The sequence below is a fragment of the Schistocerca piceifrons genome, chromosome X (assembly GCF_021461385.2).
Source record: "Schistocerca piceifrons isolate TAMUIC-IGC-003096 chromosome X, iqSchPice1.1, whole genome shotgun sequence".
Taxonomy (NCBI): domain Eukaryota; kingdom Metazoa; phylum Arthropoda; class Insecta; order Orthoptera; family Acrididae; genus Schistocerca; species Schistocerca piceifrons.
Window position 1 is genome coordinate 390,462,285 of NC_060149.1, and position 20,087 is coordinate 390,482,371.

The 20,087-nt window shown below is 43.8% G+C and overlaps 1 protein-coding gene across 1 annotated transcript in view; it reads left to right on the plus strand.

The window, feature by feature from the left end:
- Positions 1 to 20,087, plus strand: part of LOC124722378 (sine oculis-binding protein homolog) — a 69,819-nt gene that overhangs the window by 30,460 nt on the left and 19,272 nt on the right. Inside the window, exon 3 of the mRNA XM_047247552.1 lies at positions 4,099 to 4,402. Coding sequence (XP_047103508.1) covers positions 4,099 to 4,402 — 304 coding nt within the window. The remainder of the gene's footprint in view (positions 1 to 4,098; positions 4,403 to 20,087) is intronic.

Consider the following 20,087-nt stretch of genomic DNA (forward strand, 5'->3'; position numbering starts at 1 on the left):
GAATTTAAAGAAGATGGGAAAGACTTTCAGAGACCCAGCAATCCGTAAGAACTCATTTTAGAAGGGAACGTGTGTAGAAACAGAATACAGAGTGGAAAGAAGAATTACAAATACCTGAAGAACACGGACAGAGGAACAAAAGCAACAGTAAAGTGACTTATGACGGATTGTTGGAGACAGAAGAAACTCTGGACAATGAGAACAAAATGAAGTCGTAGCGTGATCTTAAATGGTCAGCTCTCCAAGAATAGTAACAACAATAATAATAAAACTGCATCGTAGGTTGTTAATAGTGAAAACCATTACTTAAATATGGAAATTGGTAGAAATAGCCGGCCGGGGTGGCCGAGCGGTTCTAGGCGCTACAGTCTGATCAGATGGCTCTGAGCACTATGGGACTTAACATCTATGGTCATCAGTCCCCTAGAACTTAGAACTACTTAAACCTAACTAACCTAAGGACATCACACACATCCATGCCCGAGGCAGGATTCGAACTTGCGACCGTAGCAGTCGCGCGGCTCCGGACTGAGCGCCTAGAACCGCTAGACTAACGCGGCCGGCTGGCGCTACAGTCTGGAACCGCGCGACCGCTACGGTCGCAGGTTCGAATCCTGCCTCGGGCATGGATGTGTGTGATGTCCTTAGGTTAGTTAGGTTTAAGTAGTTCTAAGTTCTAGGGGACTGATGGCCTCAGAAGTTAAGTTCCATTGTGCTCAGAGCCATTTGAACCGTTTGGTAGAAGTATGTGTGTGATGACGTACTAACACCAGTGAATAAGTATTTAAGTAAACACTATCATGCAAAGTGAGCATTCCTGCCACGATGAAGCCACACTGCACCATACATCCTCTCTCTGTAGCTAATGTTAATTAGGTTTACGTTCCATAACATCTTCTTTATGGATAACGGTCTACCTCAGTCATCTTTGAGCATTAAGGTATTTAGATATATGCACCTCTCTCTCAGTGGTTATGCCGTCGTGGAAAGTCCCCTGTTTTCATGATTTGGCAAATTTCTTTAATTTTAAAGTTGCATCAGGTTTCCCTTCCTATCACCACAGTCGTCAGGTAAGTTAAATGATGGAATTCGTGCTCATCATCTGTCTGTGAAATGTGTAAACTTATTTCTGTGTGCTATCGTATTTTAGCTGTTTGCGTATCATATTTTCTGAGGCGAAAATTGGTGAACAGCAGATTTGCTTAACTAAACGTGGAAAGCCGCAACGGCATATATACTCATCAATCAAGAAACATACAGATTCTTCGCACTGTATGGGATGGTCTGATACAGTCTGAAAAGCTTACAAGTTTGTTGCAGGGTAGATTTTGCAGAGATATAATTGTTAAGAAAAAAATTTGATACGTTCCACCGTTTCAAATTTAGTTATCATTGAAGTTAATCAAACATGTCGTTGCACGCAAATTCAAGCAGCCTGTCAGATACAATTATTATCAGTTGTTCTCACAGCGTATATGATAATACACAAGGTTACTCAGCTACTGGCTCCGGTTCGATCCTTACTATCGCCCCATGTCCAATTTGCGTACCGCTCTCTCTTTCGGTTTTAGGAAACCAAACGTAAAACACTTTGGGCAGCACCATCTCTGGCAGGTGCTTGAATTTACAGGCGCAACTAACCAACTAATTGAATCAGAAACGGCGCAACGTATCGATATTTTTTTCGTAACAGTTAGTTCTCAGCACAACCTACCCCTCAGCACCCTACAAGTTTTTCAGACAGTTTCTGACCACCCTGTTTAAATTCCTTTGAGAAACAAAAAACCGTCATTAATTAATCTCATTCGTGTCATGAAGTTGTTTGATAGTCTATTCCGGCTTCACTCAAACAATATGCTTCCTAGTCCCCTGAGGACGATTCGGTTCTTTTATGTGAAATTTTTGAGAGCGTTTTTTTAATTTGCTATGAGAAGGTAATGGTTTCTTGATAGAGCAGTCGAGTGACCCACCTGATTTTTTTCGGTGATTTCTCCTTTAGCCACCTCATGTTGGCTGTAATCCATGAGGACCGCATTTTCTAGGACCCACACAGATTTCGCTTTAAATCGAGTAATTTAGACTTGTCAAGTTTGTGATAACAAATGGGGACCATACGACATTAAGACGTACATGACCTGATTCTGATTTTATCTGACCCTATATGATTCGATTTAAACTCACTGAAGACAGCTATTCAATAGCTGTAATCTAGATGTGCAATAAAAATAGAGATTGAATTTGCGACTGACTCCTGAATTCCTTTTCCCTTTTTGAAATATCCGACAGTCGCTGTGCACAACAGTTCTGATGAAATATTGTTCCGATGAAAACTTGGTTAAAACAAATTTTCAGTATTATTTCATTATTTTTGGTGCACAGAGACGTAGTATAATTTCTGTCTCGTCAAAATGTGGGAATACGGACAGATAGATGCAGCCTATTTCACAGATTTTCGCACTCAGGTTGCAACGTAATCGTGAATTATTTCGTTTCATAATCGTTAAAAGTATTTAACGTATATATGTTGAAATATTTTATTATGTTTACAATCTCTTATGTAGACATGGAAACTCATCCCGAAGAAAAAAACGTAGATCTTCTGGACAGTTTTAACGTAAAACAATTTGCCTTTTAAACGTAAATTACATGGCAGATCTGTCTGTTCCATTTGCATAAGCGCACAGGTGTTTTGAACTGAAATGACAGACGGTCTCGAAAACGGATGAATATTGACGAAATCCTCAAAACGTTTAGAAAACTATCTTTCTAATTTTTTCAAGACCACAAAGAATTCTCGTAAGCTCTCGTTTTCTTTAACGCCAGTTAGGTTAGGGAAATGGTCGGCATTTCTTGTCAAAATTCGTGCCTTCCATAATCCTTTTATGTTTTTAAATTAATTCCCATTAAATCAGAAGTAAGTTTTTTCTCACCTTGCAGTTCCTCACTGTGAGCAGTGTGTAATCAGGTCCATTTGAAATGCAAGGTCTGCAATCTATTTTGGATCTTCTAATTTTCGTTCCTGATTTTCTTTTCCCTTCATACACTCAGCAATAGCATGTTTCAAATCAAAAAACGTTTCAGGAATGACCCTTGACTTAAACATCGTACTTTGCAGTAATGTATAAAGTCTTCGTGTTCTTCGTTCAGTCCTATCAAAACCTGTTGCAGCTGACAGTTAAATAATGCGCGCCACTTCAGAAACCATGCTTGCAGATGTAGCACAAGGTTCTTCTCGATTTACAAAACAATGAACCCCGTCTGTCGAGCTTTGTAGTGTTCTGCATCATCAACTAAATCTTTAAATTTTTTTTCTGCGTGGCGTTGTTAAGTCGTTCCATAGCAAATTTGCGGTACCTGCCGATTACGCGACTGTATCATGGATATTGAGAGTTCTCACCCCTCTTTTCTGTCATCTTTTAAAGGCTTGTGACGACGAATCATGAAACTACCACTTTTTGTGCAAACAGACACTGGACCCGTCAACTTCCCTTATACAACAAACAAATAGTGAAACAGCTATGACACCACGTTTCTGTTGGACTGAAAAATGTCGTGCCGACCGGAAAGTGCCACACCGCAATGCTAAATGAAGTATCGCGTTGTACAGAGTACTTCAGAGTAGGACCGAACAAAGCCGAGACAGGTCAAGCCTCTGCCCGCCTGTGTGCAGCACATATGGATCGAGTACAGTTTTGCACGTCGTGCCAGACCGTCCATTGACAATACAATCCAAAGCAGGTTAACAACAATTTTGCCAAATTAGTAACACTGTTATTAAGAATCATAGTTTGTTAAAAGTAAACCCTGCATATCCAGGCCTTGTGGTATCTTACTTTGAGATCTTTACTCGAGTTAGCCGGCCGCTATGACCGAGCGGTTCTAGGCGCTTCACTCCGGAACCGCGCTGCTGCTACGGTCGCAGGTTCGAATCCTGCCTCGGTCATGGATGTGTGTGATGTCCTTAGGTTAGTTAGGTTTAAGTAGTTCTAAGTCTAGGGGACTGATGACCTCAGATATTAAGTCCCATAGTGCTTAGAGCCATTTGAACGATTTACTCGAGCTCGGCGAGTAATTGCGTCTTTATGTGGTGTGTTGCAGCGACAAGTGCCTGAACCAGTACAAGATGAACATCTTCTGCAAGGAGGCGCAGGCGCACCTGCAGCTGCACCCGGCGGCAGCGGGTGCGGTCGCGGGGGCTGGCTCGTCGGGCGCGCTCATCACACCCGACCTGTGGCTGCGCGACTGCCGCCCCCATGCCGCCTCCGCCTCCGCCTCGCCCACGCCACCCCCATCCTGCTCCGACGCAGACGCCTCCATCGCCAGCCCCGCAGACGCCGAGGCCACCGTGACGCCGCCCCCGCCGCCACCGCCGCCGCCGCCGTCGCTGCCGCCGGCGGAACCCGTACTGCCTCTGGTATCAAAACTGCGCTCCTGTCATAAACATCCGTATCTATTAGGGAGTTTGCAGCATGAGTAGATTGAACAGTGTGTTGGACGACGATGACACGAATTCACCCTAAAACTATTCTTCGCCCCCTTAAAATAGCACACTAGTCGCATCGGAGCGCTTTAGATGAAGTACCAGCGGGTGATACGATCCCTCACTGCGGTCGTTAAGTCATTGCAGTGAAGCAATGACACACTCTGGTGACAAAAGTCATAGGACAGCGATAAGCACATAGCGAATGGTAGTACTAACACGTACGCAAGGTATAAAGGGTCAGCGCATTTGGCGGGTCTTCCATTTTCAATATTCTGAGATCCACAGTGCCAGGAGTATGTCGAGAATATCAAATTTTAGGCATCAGCTCTCACCGCGAAAAAAGCAGTGGCTGACGGTCTTTACTTAACCACCGAGAACAGCGGCGTTTTACCGTAGAGTTGTCAGTGCTAACAGACAAGCAACACTGCTTGAAATAACCTCAGAAATCAATGTGTGACGTAGACGAACGTATCCGATAGGACAGTGGGGCGAAGTTTTGCATTATTGATCAATGGCAGCAGACGACCGACGCAAATGCCTTTGCTAACAGCACGATATCGTCTAAGGCGCCCCTCCTGGGCTCGTGACTGTATCGATTGGACTCTGGGCGACTGAAAAACCGTGGCCTTGTCACACGAGTCCCAATATCAGTTCCTTAGAGGTGATGGTAAGGTTGTAGTGTAGCGCAAACCCCGCGAAGCCATGGGCCCAAGTGGTCAACAAGGCACTGTGCAAGCTTGTGGTGGCTCCATAATGATGTGGGCTGTGTTTACTTGGAATGGAATTGGTCCTCTGTCCCAACTGACCCCATCACTGACGAAAGTTTGTTATGTTTGGCTACTCGGAGACCATTTGTTCCCAAATAATGACAGAATTTTTATGGATGACAATACGCCATGCCACAGGGCCACAATTGTTCGCGATTGGCTCAAAGCACATTCTGGAAAATTCGAGCGAATGATTTGGCCACCCAGATCGTGTGACATGAATCCCATCGAACGTTTATGGGACATAATCGAGAGTTCTTGTACAAAATACTGTGCCGGCAACACTAGCGCAGTTGTGGACGGCTATACAGGCAGCATGGATCAATATTTCTGCAGGGGACTTCCAACGATTTCTTGAATCCATGCCACGTCGAGTTGCTACACTACACTTGGCAGAATTTTTATTACTAGTATAGCATTTTAACCCTTTTTAGATTGTTTTATATCGCAGTGGAAATATGTTCACCGGTGATAAAGGCCCTATACTGTAATGTTGGTGTGCAGGAGAGTCATCACGGTCTCGATGGAAGTGGAACGATGAGTATGACTATGGGGCCCTGTGGAATTGGAAGTAGTGACTAAAAGTCAGTGGAGAAAGAGAAGGAGAAGGAAATGGAAGGATGACGTGAGGTGGAGCATTGTTCAAATGTTCAAATGTGTGTGAGTTCCTAAGGGACCAAACTGCTTAATTCATCGGTCCCTAAACTTATACACTACTTAAACTAACTTAAACTAAATTATCCTAAGAACAACATACACACACCCATGCCCGAGGGAGGAATCAAAACTCCGGCGGGAGAGGCCGCGCAATCCGTTACATGGCGCCTCAAACCACGCGGCCACTCCGCCCACTCCGCACGGCTGGAGCATAGTGATCACAGTTGGGTAGAAGAGCATAAATCTGAACGGATTTCATCGTTGGAGAGTGCAAAAGGATGGATAAGGCGTGAAAGTCCATGAAAAGAGTAATCTGGATGTAGTGACACGGCAAGCATTTATATTGCTGCTTAGTGGGTCGGATACTGCGTGCTGGGACTGGGTTTTATGGTTGATTTATTGGATCCAAGGGTGCTGTGGAAAGAGAAGGTGTGGGAAGTGGATGAGTTGGTGTAGGACGTGAGTCGAAGGTATGCAGATGGGGAAAGTGAGGTGGCATGCACTTCTTTCCAGAATTTCAAGCTTTTAGGGGAGGTAGAGACCCAGACAACATTATCGTAATTTAGGGTGGGGCAGATGAGTTTTGTAGTTGAGGATGATGGTAGAAAGTTGTTCACCCCTGGTGTGGCCTCGTAGTCTTTCTGGTCTAGTTTCAAGCAAATGCCAGGATGGTTTCTTTGAAAGGATACAGCCGACTTGCTTCACCGTCCTTCCCTAATCCGATGGGACAGATGACCTCGCTGTTTGGTCCCCTCCCCAAATCAACTAACCAGCCACCCATTGTTTTGGTCAGTTTCCGGTTTGTATTGGATGGTATGAACGTATGAGTTCCATGTTATTTTTCTGTCGAGGTTTAGTCTGAAGTACTTTTCTGTGTTAGAGGGAAGGCCTGACTGTAAATGGCAGTCAGGACGACAGTAACGCTACCAAGGAATTTCCTTGTAGCTTTCACATATTACATCACTCAAACAGGAGATGCAAAGAATGTAGGGGGAAGGCATGGGAGAGTTGGAGGGTGCAGTGAGTAGCTATGTAGGTAAGTGGTGTCATCAGCATATTACAGGAGATAGGTGGGGGGGGGGGGGGGGTGTCGGAATGTCTGCAGTGTACAGGATGTAAGTGAAGGGGGACAAGATAGACTGTTGAGGCGTACTTGCAGTGGCATGAAATGCAGGAGCAGGTATGGTTGATTGTAACAGATGTAGGACGGTGAAGAAGGAAATATGCTATAATGTCAGACATGTACAGTATGACCAAAAGTAACTGGAGACCCTTACCTCATGTCCCCTGCATAAGAGATACAATTATAGACATATCTACCCTTTTAAAACTTCTTAAGTCGACTGTTGGTGAAATGTTTGTCAAGGTTAAACGCGAAGGAACACCCACAGCCAAACCAGGACCACATAGACCTCGTGTTCTGATTGGCAGGTATTTAGGAGCAGTGCTACCAACAGTACTGCTAGCACAACGAATGTGCGTAGAGAGTTAAAACGAACGGGGCACAATGATCGATCAGCTCCTCATTAGGCACAGGTATCTGTAGTCTATGCTAAGCGATGCTTGAGATGGTGTAAAGAGCGACGCCACTGGAAACGAGTGACTTGGAATGATGAATCACACTGCACCATGTGGCAGTCCTATCGAAGTGTTTGGATTCGGCGAATGCTTGGAGAACTTTGCCTGCCATAATGTGTAATGCTAACAGTGAAGTACAGAGGAGATGGTGTTATGGTATGATGGTGTTTATCGTATTTGGGGCGTGCTGAAGAAAATGCTAAATCAGGAAGAGTATGAAGACATTTTACAGCAGTGTGTACAGTAGAGGAACATTTCAGAGGCGATGATTGCCTGTATCAGCATGACAATGTATCTTGTCATAAAGCAAAATATGTGAGGCAATGGTTTATGGACAATAACACACCAAAAATGGAGTGGCCTGCCCAGAGTTCCGACATCAACCGAATGGAACACCTCTGGGAGGATTAAGAACATCGACTTCGCTCTAGACCTCAGCGTCCAACATCACTACCTTCTCTACTGCAGGCTCTTAAGAAAGAATGGGCAGTCATTCCTCAGCAGACATTCAGAAACCTCACTAACGGTGTCCCCAGCACAGTTCAAGCCATCATAAAGGCGAAGGGTGGACACACCCCATATTAATGTCAACTGTAAACAAACAAACACCGTCCAAACAGGCCTTGAAGGCCCAACGGTACCGGTCGGCCGCCCTGTCGCTCTCAGCCCTTAGGCGTCACCGGATGCGGATATGGTGGGGTATGTGATCAGCACACTGCTCTCCCACCCGGAGTCAGTTTTCTTGACCAGTGTCGCTACTTCTCAGTCAAGTAGCTACTCAACTGCCCTCACAAAGGCTGAGTGCAACCGACTTGCCAATACCACTCGGCAGACCTCGGACATTGGGCCATCCAAGTACTACCCAAGCCCAACAACGCTTATCTCTGGTGATCTGACGGGAACTAGTGTTACCACTGCGGCAAGGCCGTTGGCCTGTTGTCCACTGTGGGCGTCCTAATGCGTTCTATCATATAGTGTAGTTAACTGGGAGTGTACGGATTTGTAGCTTGAAGAGCGGTCCTTAATTCCATACCCAGTGAAAAGGTATTTCGATATCAAGTGAGAAAAATTGGTAGACTTTAGTTTATTTAATTAATATGCAATAAATTGTGTGATGTAAAGAAGTTGTTCGTGGATGGAATTGTTGGGTCGAAAGACACACTGGATGCTGAGGGCAACTAGGCTTAGCACATGCTGTATTCGAAAGTTTTAGACGACCATTGCAGCTACGATTGTAAATGTCATAGTTGTAAGAAATTTCATCTACATCTACATTCATATTCCGCAAGCCACCCAACGGTGTGTGGCGGAGGGCACTTTGCGTGCCACTGTCATTACCTCCATTTCCTGTTCCAGTCGCGTATGGTTCGCGGGTAGGACGACTGCCGGAAAGCCGGCCGGTGTGGCCGAGCGGTTCTAGGCGCGTCAGTCTGGAACCGCGTGACCGCTACGGTCGCAGGTTCGAATCCTGCCTCGGGCATGGATGTGTGTGATGTCCTTAGGTTAGTTAGGTTTAAGTAGTTCTAAGTTCTAGGGGACTAATGACCTCAGATGTTTAGTCCCATAGTGCTCAGAGCCATTTGAACTGCCGGAAAGCCTCCGTGCGCGCTCGAATCCCTCTAATTTTACATTCGTGATATCCTCGGGAGGTATAAGTAGGGGGAAGCAATGTATTCGATACCTCATCCAGAAACGCACCCTCTCGAAACCTGGACAGCAAGCTACACCGCGATGCAGAGCGCCGCTCTTGCAGAGTCTGCCACTTGAGTTCGCTAAACATCTCCGTAACGCTATCACGCTTACCAAATAACCCTGTGACGAAACGCGCCGCTCTGCTTTGGATCTTCTCTATCTTCTCTGTCAACCCGACCTGGTGCAGATCCCACACTGATGAGCAATACTCAAGTAGAGGTCGAACGAGTGTTTTGTAAGCCACCTCCTTTGTTGACGGACTACATTTTCTAAGGACTCTCCCAATGAATCTCAACCTGGCACCCGCCTTATCAACAATTAATTTTATATGATCATTCCACTTCAAATCGTTCCGTAGCATACTCCCAGATATTTTACAGAAGTAACTGCTACCAGTGTTTGTTCCGCTATAATATAATCATACAATAAAGGATCCTTCTTTCTATGTATGTCTATTAGTATGGACAGGTTTTTATTACAACTCACAGTCACGTAACACAGCATAACAACAGTGGTCGTAAAAATACAGCAACCGACAGGGATTGGAGACCAGTTTCACTCCTTGTTAATGTCAGTCTGTTTTGAACTTGACAAGTATTGCTGCTGTCAATGAACACAGGTCCAGCTCAACCAGTTTCTGAATGAACATTGCGAACAAAACTAAACGCAATAGATATTTGGCGACCAGTACCTTGCAGACGGCCATTTTTCACAGGCATATAAAGCTGTACTTCTTCAGTGGGCCAAACAACACACAAACTGGACAATATCTGAGTGGGAGCGTGTAGTTTGATTCGACAACTTACGATCTGCCTCTTTTCAAATAATGTAAGAGTCGAGCACAGTGATAGCCCGATGTGGCGTTTCACCTGCAGTGAGTGGATGGCGTAGTTCAGGCTGGAAGTGATTAGCTGCTTTTTTTTGGGTGGGTTGGTGTTTTTCGTACAATGGCTTGTTACGGATATCGTGAGCATGAACCAGGATGTTTATTTTTAACATTCTCAGTGACCAATGGTTCCCCTTACTTCTATAAATTTATGATGAGTTTGCTGCGGACACCCCCGTCTTGCAAGATGACGACAACTGTGTTCACAGGGCTGCATGCATACGTACCTGGTTTGACGAATACCCAAGCAACGTATCGCTCCTCGACTATCCTCCTAAATCACCCAACCTTAATTGCATACAAAATATTTGCGATTATCTGGAACAGCACGGGAAACGTACTAGTCACCATCGCGGACAATATATTCGTTTCGAGTATTCATCATCATCATCATCGTCATCATCATCATCAGTCATTTGATAGCCACTGCTGGGTAATCGTCTCCGCGAGACTTCCCACGCATTATGGTCTTGAGCTATATGCACCTATGTTCTTGCTGCATGTTTTCTAAATATCATCTAACTGATTTCAATCCAGCAAAGACCTTAGTTTGTCCATCTACCTTCCATCCCTGTGTACATATGCCACCCACCATAATTTCATTTTTATTACTGTCATAACTATGGCCTCAGCTTCAGTATGTTTCCTGATCTGTTTGTTCTTTTTACTTTTTCCCCTGGTAGTTCTTACCGTGTCTCTCTGTTGCTTGCTGGGTAATCTTAAGTTTTTAGAGTCTGTCGTACTAAGACTCCATGTTTCAAGTGAAAACTGTGAATGCTTACTGACTGTAAACTTTCTTTTTCAAAAATGTGTGTGAATTCCTAAGGGACCAAACTGCTTAGGTCATCGGTCCCTAGACTTACACACTGCTTAAACTAACTTATGCTAAGAACAACATACACCCATGGCCGAGGGAGGACTCGAACCTCCGGCGGGAGGTTTCCTTTTCAGAAACTGTGGATGCTTTGTGCCGAAAACCTTTTTCAGTTTACCACAAGCAGCTTAGGCCATTATCACTACCCTATTTATTTTGCTGTCAGACTAATCTTCGCCTGTAACTGCCCTAAATGCAGGGTTATTGATAAGTGCCTCTGAGACTTCTACATCTACATCTACATACATACTCCGCAATCCACCATACGGTGCGTGGCGGAGGGTACCTCGTACCACAACTAGCATCTTCTCTCCCTGTTCCACTCCCAAACAGAACGAGGGAAAAATGACTGCCTATATGCCTCTGTACGAGCCCTAATCTCTCTTATCTTATCTTTGTGGTCTTTCCGCGAAATGTAAGTTGGCGGCAGTAAAATTGTACTGCAGTTAGTCTCAAATGCTGGTTCTCTAAATTTCCTCAGTAGCGATTCACGAAAAGAATGCCTCCTTTCCTCTAGAGACTCCCACCCGAGTTCCTGAAGCATTTCCGTAACACTCGCGTGATGATCAAACCTACCAGTAACAAATCTAGCAGCCCGCCTCTGAATTGCTTCTGTCTTCCCTCAATCTGACCTGATAGGGATCCCAAACGCTCGAGCTTCTGGAGACGACTGCGCGAAAATTGGAAGATACACAGAAAAATGGCACATATCAGTAGATAGAACATCTATCCAAGTTTCGATTCGTAATCGCTCATTGGCGTAGTTTTCAGAGCGCACCACTATGGGACAGGTGTGTCAGAACATGGCGTGTAACAGTGCAATATCCGTGGTTTTTTTTTCTTTGAATCCGCTGACGGTGCAGTGGCGATTTCATACCATATGTTAGCCAAAAGTTCCGACATACAAAGCAATGGAAGAGTTGTACGGCACATTCTGTGAGACTGGCTGTTATGTGGTGCGAAGAAGACAGGCCGGCCGAGACCATCGGTACAAAAGGTAAAGCGTGTACGGGAATCATTCGTCAGAAACCCGATGGAATCGACGACACATGTTAGCAGAAAAATGCAGGCACCGCAGTCAACTGTTTGTCGTATTCTACGCAATCGTCTTCATGTAAAACAACACCCGTCGTGCCGGCCGCGGTGGTCTCGCGGTTCTAGGCGCGCAGTCCGGAACCGTGCGACTGCTACGGTCGCAGGTTCGAATCCTGCCTCGGGCATGGATGTGTGTGATGTCCTTAGGTCAGTTAGGTTTAAGTAGTTCTAAGTACTAGGGGACTGATGACCACAGCAGTTGAGTCCCATAGTGCTCAGAGCCATTTGAGCCAACACCCGTCGTTACGTGCGCTGTCTACTTAGGACTGGCAGTGGCTGCAGAAGCAAGACGATTTTACATAGCAGTTTATTCGTGGTTAATTTTAAGTTAATGTCGTTCGTGTCATTTCCTCTTCAAGATTTGTGGACGATTTTTCTTTGTGGAGAAAACTCTGACTGGTTCCATTTACCTGGAGACACAGCAGCTGTGGCTTAGGCAATAAGTGCAGCAAATTAGTGGAGACAACACTGTGCTTCACCAAACTTTCTTTCAGACATTCATGCTTGAGCGTTGGATTGGACGTGTTTCCCATCACGACACTTCTCTCCGTCAGTGGCCCCCACGGTCACCAAACTCCACGTGCTTTCTTCGTATGGTACTATGTCTAAGACTGTGTGTTCCTTCCTCCGCTGCCATTTAATTTGGAAGAGTTGCAAAGAAAGACAATTAATACGGTGGCTGGTATCAACTACGCCGTGCTGGAACATGTACAGCATGAATCTAACTGACGTACTGATGTTTGCCGTGTCACAGGTGGTGGCCATATTGAGTGAGCCCTTGTAACTTGAATGAAAAAGTTGGAGAATTGCTCTACCCACATATAAGTGTCTGTTTTCTGTATGTCTTGTAGTTTTTGCATAGCCGCATTTTAAGCCCTGGAGGCACTTATGTCCTGTCCAAAATTGCCGGCCTCTCTGGCCGAGCGGTTCTAGGTGCTTCAGTCCGGAACCGCGCTGTTGCTACGGTCGCAGGTTCGAATTCTGCCTCGGGCATGGATTTGTGTGATGTCCTTAGTTTAGTTAGGTTTAAGTAGTTCTAAGTCTAGGGGACTGATGACCTCAGATGCTAAGTTCCATAGTGCTTAGAGCCATTTGAACCAACCTGTCCAAAATTCATTAACTGGTTCTGTGGTTTGTTATCAGTTTTTACCTTTTTCTTTTTTTTTTTTATTTGTTAGATATACATTCTCTGCCTCGTGATGACTGGGTGTTGTGTGATGTCCTTAGGTTAGTTAGGTTTAAGTAGTTCCAAGTTCTAGGGGACTGATGACCATAGATGTTAAGTCCCATAGTGCTCAGAGCCATTTGAACCATTTTGTTAGATATACATTATTTTTCTCTTAATGTAACTGATTCTGAGACCCACTTTCTAATTTTTTCTACTACGTTCTTCTTTTCTTTGTTATAATTTCTTTGCGCAGTGTGCTAACGCACGTTAAATCATTGTACATTGCTTAGCTAGACGGAGGTACGTATCCCGTATTCCTGCAGAATCATCTACCTCTTCTTCCGGAGTATTTGCGACAAATTACGTGGCTGATGTGTAATGGAACGTCGTCATATGCCTGTATAGTTGACTGCAAAATCTCGACAACTCTGTTCCGGAAGATGGGGCCCCAATCATCAAGCTTATCTGGACAATGGACTTAGCTCTCTCTGACAATTACTTGTGAATCCACCTCAGAAGCGTCAGGGAAACTTCGTGAACTGAATACTCTTGAGCAATATGTCCATGGCACCCAATGACAGAACTGGAGGACAGAACGCTGTTTTCTAATGAATGAGGCAATTCGCGTTTCGATCAGAGGACGATTGCACAGTATTAAGTGGAACTTACGTCGAACAACCCTTGTGTAGGTGATAAACGCTACCTGAGTCTGCCGTTGCAGTCCATGGAAATGATCCGTCGGGGTCCTCTTAGCATTATAGTTCATTCTCTCTCGACCGCCACTGGTTGAAGAACCAAAATTTCCACTACACTCACAATAAACTAACAGTCTTATAAGTCTTCCAGCAGAGAGAGGCCCTTGACGGAATAACTACTGCGATCGTCTAACAAAGCATGGAATCGCGATATTGACGTTCATAAACGATAACGAAGACAGATATACATTGCACGTGATTATAAGAATCATTCAAGTGAAATGTAGACAAAGCCGGTAACGCCAAAAATATTTTTCATTCATCCGCGAAATGGCAGCGTATCCGAGCTGGCGATGTGACGGAACTGCACAGATTGTGTGAATTTCCAGGAACTATTGCGCTGCGTACAACCAGAACTTAAATGCAAGCCGTGTATGATAAATTTCCTATGACCACCTCACTGTTTTTATGTTTCAAGTGTGTTCAATTGGTGTGTCCTCGTTCGGAGTGGCCGACACAGCTCTGCGCGGCGATACGATCTTGACGGCATATAACTGCCTTTTATGATACTGAAAGTTGATTGAATGTGTATTTGTCCAGTTCTGCTTATTGTTGTTCATAGTTGTCTGGTTGTCCTCCTACGGCATTTACTCTTGCTTTCCAGTTTGCAGTGGCAGCACATACGGCCGCCAGTGACACCTCAAAATGCCGGAAAGAACAGTTTCCGCACTTGGCTTCCTACTGTAAGGTCCTTTTAAGTGTCACGTCTGAAAACTGTAACTTCTTTGTCGCAGCATCTCTACAATATAAGTTCACACTAGGAAAGGAAGTACTACAGTATACTAAATGGTTTTTGCTACATTTCTGTGATAAAGAGCGATTATAGAATTCAGTCGATTGTTTCATATTTACTACGACCAAATTTCTGATTGTTTTAAAGTTTTAATAACACTTATGATCGTTCCTAGCAGTAGTCTTTCAGTGAACACAGACGTTACTTTTTATGTACCTCAGAAAAGTTACCTAGTGAGTCACTGACGGTAAAGTTCCAGCATTTAAGTTTAATGCCCCAATTGGAGTACATCAATCAGTAATCACTCCACTTGCCATGCGCTATTTAACACAGACGTCATTACGAAAGACAACCAAATAAAAGGCTAACAATGACTAGCTTGGTTATTACAACATAGTTCCGAGACTCTACATTCCGTACAAGTCACATCCAAACTTCAGAAAAGTTGTAACTTATCCGAGACAGAACGCGGAGATATGTTTACATTGTGTCTGTAAATACACGAATCCTCCACTGACCCGTAGCATTCTTCTTTTGGGTTTGGGTTGGTGTGCAATTTTCACTTTTGGCGTTTATTGCTATCGGTCTTGCAAAATTTAAAATTTTCTTTATACCTTCTCGGTGCTGGTGTGTCATCATGAGTACGATTTATCTGTTGACTTTCTCTCTTCGTCTTTGGGGTCTTATAGGAGTATTATGTTAAGTGAAGCCATTGAGCGTTTTCTCGGGTATGGTTCAAATGGTTCAAATGGCTCTGAGCACTATGGGACTCAACTGCTGTGGTCATAAGTCCCCTAGAACTTAGAACTACTTAAACCTAACTAACCTAAGGACAGCACACAACACCCAGCCATCACGAGGCAGAGAAAATCCCTGACCCCGCCGGGAATCGAACCCGGGAACCCGGGCGTGGGAAGCGAGAACGCTACCGCACGATTTCTCGGGTATCACAGAGTCTGCCTAGTTGGCGAAATAATGAGTTGCCAGACCCTCCTATCTGCGTGTTGAATTGTGTGAGCTTCTTAAATCTTTCGAGTACTTCTAAAACTTCTAAGCGCCATATTTTCGAGGATTTGCAGCATTTGGAGACGTTTCTTATGGTATTACCCAAGATAACGCTTGCATAAACTATTACTGTGAGTATGAACATTCTGAAGATCGCCGGCCGCTGTGGCCGAACGGTTCTAGGTGCTTAAGTCCGGAACCGCGCTGCTGCTATGGTCGCAGGTTCGAATCCTGCCTCTGGTATGGATGTGTGTGATGTCGTTAGGTTAGATAGGTTTAAGTAGTTCTAAGTCTAGGGGACTGATGACCTCAGATGTTAAGTCCCATAGTGCTTAGAGCCATTTGAACCATTCTGATGATCTCCCGACCACAGATGAGCGATAATTTTGATTTTTCGGTAATTAGGGGATATAATGCCACTATTCTCTGAGAGACTTCCCTACTGGGTCTCTGTCACAAGGAGGTCCACTGGGACAATCACGTTCGTGGGCGGGGACCACGTTGAGAACACCTTGCTTTGAACAGCTCTTGTCCGCAACAGCTTCTAGTAATCTTTCCCCATTTGACCACTACATTTCATCACTGCGTTCCCATCTGGCACTTTGCAGAAATCAGATAAGATTTTATGGAAAAGGGATCTTTTATTCAGAGAAGCATATTAAAAAGTATCACGCTATCTAGCGAGATAAATTGAATAGAACTTTTTACACATATTGTGCAAATTCTGAATACTCTGAGAAGTCAGTTGAAGTTACAATATTCGAAAGCCACACCACATTGTAAATTCATTGACTCTATAATAAATTAGAATTTCTAAATCGTAGGTCCAAATCAGAAAGGTATTTGATCTACACTGGTTCTATTAAACTTCGTGAATAACTTGATTTTCCTTAATTCACCCATTTAAGATGGTAAAATGAGGACAATAAACCTAGTGAAAGTGTTTAATATGTCAGATTACATGTTTTTACCAAATTTCAACTTTCTAACGTAGGTGCACGTTGGTCATAGAAACACCAGGAAACTTATGAAGAGTGGAAATGTCAAAAGTTCTAAGTTGTCACATTTGCCAGGAGAGTCAAAAAAACCAATACAGTTATTTTTTGTGCATCACTTATTTTTATCCAGAAATTGAGATGGTACTCTGATACCACAGAATCATGTTGCTCATCTCATCATCGCAAAAAGTAATAAGACAAATTAGAAAATTAATAATTTATTAAGAAAGTTCTAGGTGCCATCCCAGGAACTTACTGATGTCCAGTGGCAATAAGAAAGATTTGGTTTCAGCTGCCATCAATACTGAGGCACTAAGTTTCGTTTGTGATAGTACAAGTACAAAAGACAGCAGTAATTTTTTAGCTAGCAGAACTGTAATCAACAAAAACCATTTCTCATATCTTCTACATTTCTTAAAAGAGCATAACAATATTAAATTTAAAAATTTTCATTACTGATTTCTGTTTGTCACAGAACTCCATTCTTGCAATCAGATGTTGTGACGTTTATTGTTGTGTTGAGGAAAAAATGGCAGCATAGCCAACAAATGTTTCTGTTTTGAAACTGAACGACATGGCCGGTCTTTCAGATGAAGTACCATCTTCCTTTTTTTGAATACCGAACAGTGCCTGTTTTCCTTTCTTCCGTTTACAGAGTAAAAAATTTTAATAGCTGTGGATGACTATGAGACACTTTGTTCATACTGCATTTAGGTATCTTACACGTCTGCATTGACAGCAGTGTCTCAATAGCAGTTCTAAAATCAAGGAAGTCAGCTCTACGCATTGTAATTACAAGGAATGAGTTCATACCTTTAGTTAACTCTTTCTCTTTTCATTAACTCTTTCTCTTTTCATAATATTTTCCAGGCACACATTGTTTTGCTTGTTAACTTCTCCAACCCGTGTACTGTTTTTGGAACCCATATTATCTCCTTCCATTAAAAAGATGTTTTACTGGTACAAACAATAGCTTACATGCACCTAACTTGCAACATGAACTCTGCATGAACGAAATGGAGGAGACCCTCACGCATGGCACTTGAAATTTCAGAAGGAAGCACTGTTTGATACAAATCATGCGCCTTCTAGAAATTAATATTTGAAACATTATCTCCGTGATTTGGCACTTGCAATAAGTATAAACAAGTCTAGGATCATTCAGCGGAGTAACGAGAAAACAACAGCACTACAAACTCGTTTTGTAAAAAGAATGCACTTACAACGTTTGACATTTCCACTCATCACACAATAACTTCGAAAATCATTACTTCATCTTCTTGAAGTTTTGCCAAGGGTTATTTATTTCCATCTACCATAACTTAATAATAAAATAATTACAATAAAAACTATTATTATTAGTTTAGAATGACATCACAATGATCGTGACGTCACGAGGTTACGATGTTTGCGGACGGCATTAGGAAGTAATTAACCATTTGGCGGTGCAGACCGACGACAGAATGCCGTTTAAATGTTGCAAGGTAAGATGCGGAAGGCCGCACTTAACTTCCTCACACACGGGATCCATACATAAGTTGCAGTGCAAATAACTGGGATATTGGAAAATTCGTGTTGCAGGAATACCCCGACACATTCGTAACGAGCAGATAGACTTGCTCGTGGGTATGCTCCTGCAATATCTACTCCGGTACCAGAAGGAGAGGAGAGGAGGGAAATCTTAGAGCACATTGTGGCTATAGGTGAAACAATGTGACTATTCCAAACCGGCAAAGAAAGGAATACGTCGGAAATGTAGATAACCCAATCACCCAAGCGAAAAAGCCCTGCTTTGACCAACGGTCACGAGGAGCCTGTTCTTCGATATTCAGGAATTTGTGATGTTGTAGTGGATGCCCGGCGGGATAACAAACAACGCTCAACACTAATGCGACACTATACAGAACCATTAAAGGCAGTGTGATTTTGCTTCACTATAAAGCAAGTCCGCGCACTGACAATGCAGCACAGGACACACTGCCTTCTTTCTGACGGGACATGTGGATAGATCATAGCCTTGCAGAAGTAACCTATCGCCTTACGACTAACATGTCTTTCGCCCCGTATAGACAGCTAGCAAAGGTCAGCACTTCAACATTGAACAAGCGGCGTACGAGGATATGGAAGCGTGGCTTCATAACCAGCCTTTACCCATCTTAACTGTAGGTATGAAAGAACGTGCGCCACGTTAGGACAGTCGCCTGAACCACGTGGAATGGCCGTGCGGTTAGAGGCGCCATGTCACGATTGCGTGGCCTCTCCCGCCGGAGGTTCGAGTCCTCCCTCGGGCATGCGTGTGTGTGTTGTTCTTAGCATAAGCTAGTTTAAGTAGTTTGAAAGTCTAGGTACCGATGACCTCAGCAGTTTGGTCCCTTAGGAATTCCGTCACACACACACACACACACACACACACACACACACACACAGTGTGACAATGGGGTAAACATACGTAACCTCTCGCGGAGCCTAATCATGTACTATGCTTCTCGACTGTTCATTTCTTAGTACAGTACATTAATGTCTGAAACGGCCTGTCTGTTTTTACTAGATTGTGCATAAGAGAAACACACTCCCAGTTTTCCAATAATTATAACTTTCTTAAGACGAATGGAAGTTGTGGTGGTGTTCAAATGCTTCAAATGGCTCTGAGCACTACGGGACTTAACTTCTGAGGTCATCAGTCCCCTAGAACTTAGAACTACTTAAACCTAACTAACCTAAGGACATCACACACACCCATGCCTGAGGCAGGATACGAAACTGTGACCGTAGCGGTCGCGCGGTTCCAGACTGTAGCGCCTAGAACCGATCGGCCACCCCGGCCGGCTGTGGTGGTGTAAGACGGATAAATTTACAAGAGCGATGACTACAAAACACTACTACCCTCAGCCAGATTTGGGTAGCCTTAATCATCATCGCCACGCCACTCGGAATCCAATTGCTTTATCTCCTAAGACTAATTAATAATTCTCATATCTGACTTTAACTGCATTTATGTCAAAGAATATGCAATAATTAATTCAGTTGTAGTGCTGCAACCTTGCACCGTTTTTATGCCAACATCGGACGCTTACAATGCATCTTCCTGCTTCTTCCTGCTTTCTAGAGACAAAGAATAAGCATATAGATCAACTATGTATTGGGTCATCAGACAGCTAACTAATTACGCTCTTATCTGCAGGAAAGTAACGTCCTTGGACGATCGGAAAGAAATGCAGAAAGACTTTGACGTAATTTACACTTAGTGAAGTACATTGAGTTGAGAAAAGTCATGGGATACCTCTTAATATCGTGTCGGACCACCTTTTGTCCGGTGTAGTGCAGCAACTCGACATGACATGGACTCAACAGGTCGTTGGATATCTCCTGCCGAAATATTGAGCCATGCTACCTCTA